Below are 1,458 nucleotides of genomic sequence, written 5' to 3' on the forward strand. Positions count from 1 at the left end.
TTTTTTTTTTAGATACACAACAAAATGATTATATCCCTGTGTGACATGATGATGGTAATACTGGTAATAAAAACAATATTGTTTAGAAGCAAACGGGTTTTAAGGATGAAGATGAGTCCATGGTAGTTTGATCTCACCACGGAGTCTTCAGCTGAACATAAACTTGATGCAAGCGGTTAACAGTTGTTCCTAGATTCTTTATTTCTGGCTCTGGATGAAATTTCCCGGCTGATAGCACAATCACAACACTAGATGGTCGTATTACACATTTGTAGAAAGGTGGTTTTGTTTTAGCTGCCGTAGCCCTGATTTGTAATTACATTTTAACAAGTAATACGTCTGTTATGGTGAGGTATACATGCGTAGGCTCCATAGCCACATCATAACCCCTTTAACTGATGGTTTAGGATTTTTGGAAGTGGGATTGGATGAAGAACTTATCCATAGTCATAGTGTATTAGCTACAGTAGATGGTTATCTACTTCTATCTATCTGATCAGTTAAGCGATGTACTTGCAGAACGAAGAACATGCTGGTTTACCACCGCCTTGTTAAGTTTGTTTACTTGCGTTATTGTTCGACTAACCAAAAACGAACCAATCAAACTGATCAAGGCAGTAATAGACCAACAGCTTTCGTATTTCGATAAGTTAAGTTTGTTTTTAATCAAACTTTGTCATCTACTGTAGGTATCACACCAATTATGGCTAAGCAGTACGCTATGCAAACCAACTTCAAACTATTCCATACACACAACTAAACCCACCCTTTATACCTCTTCATAATCACTCACTGTTGAAGACAAATACGATCCAGTTTCTTTAAACAGTTAGAAAGACGTCAACATTTATGATCTTCCACATCATATTGTCTGTATTTTGGAGAACTTGCTGAGGCTAAAACCAGAGTCTTTGCAATGTGCTCCCACCTTTCATGTACCTGGGCCCTGGGCCGGATGATGTCATCACGGTGGAGACGTTTGGAAACTCCCAGCCCACAGAGGAAGTGTCTCACTTTGTCACCTGTCTGTCTCTCCCTGCCTTTATCTCTGGGCGCAGGCTTCCTCTACATCAGCGATGGTCTTTGGTGCGTCTGAGGACAGAATCAGAGCGCCTCCCTCGTCTCGGATCACCACGTCGTCCTCTATCCTGATGCCCAATCCACGGAAACGCTTGGGCACCTGGTCGTTGTCCTCGGCTATGTACAACCCTGTGATAAAAGAAGGAGGAATCAGAAGTCCTTTAGTCGTCCCACAGAGAGGAAATGTATAGGAAAGGATAGATAGTGACGAAGAACACTATAAAAAGGCTTTCACATAGTCAGGGTTCATACACTTTTTCACCAATGATTTTCAATGACTTCTCCATGACCAAAAACATTACTCTTTCTCAGCGGTACCACTGAAAATGGTTTATTTTAACATGGAACAGGAAAATAAGGTCTGCATATGAAACATGT

At 40.9% G+C, this 1,458-nt stretch overlaps 1 protein-coding gene across 1 annotated transcript in view; it reads right to left on the reverse strand.

Moving 5' to 3' along the window:
* The window catches only part of xpnpep3 (X-prolyl aminopeptidase 3, mitochondrial), a 9,889-nt gene continuing 8,431 nt past the window's right edge, over positions 1-1,458 (reverse strand). The window contains exon 11 of the mRNA XM_010785955.1: positions 1-1,209. Within this exon, the coding sequence (XP_010784257.1) occupies positions 1,043-1,209 (167 nt within the window). The 3' untranslated portion in view covers positions 1-1,042. The remainder of the gene's footprint in view (positions 1,210-1,458) is intronic.

Source organism: Notothenia coriiceps, unplaced genomic scaffold (genome assembly GCF_000735185.1).
Source record: "Notothenia coriiceps isolate Sejong01 unplaced genomic scaffold, NC01 NC01_scaffold00028445, whole genome shotgun sequence".
Lineage (NCBI taxonomy): Eukaryota > Metazoa > Chordata > Actinopteri > Perciformes > Nototheniidae > Notothenia > Notothenia coriiceps.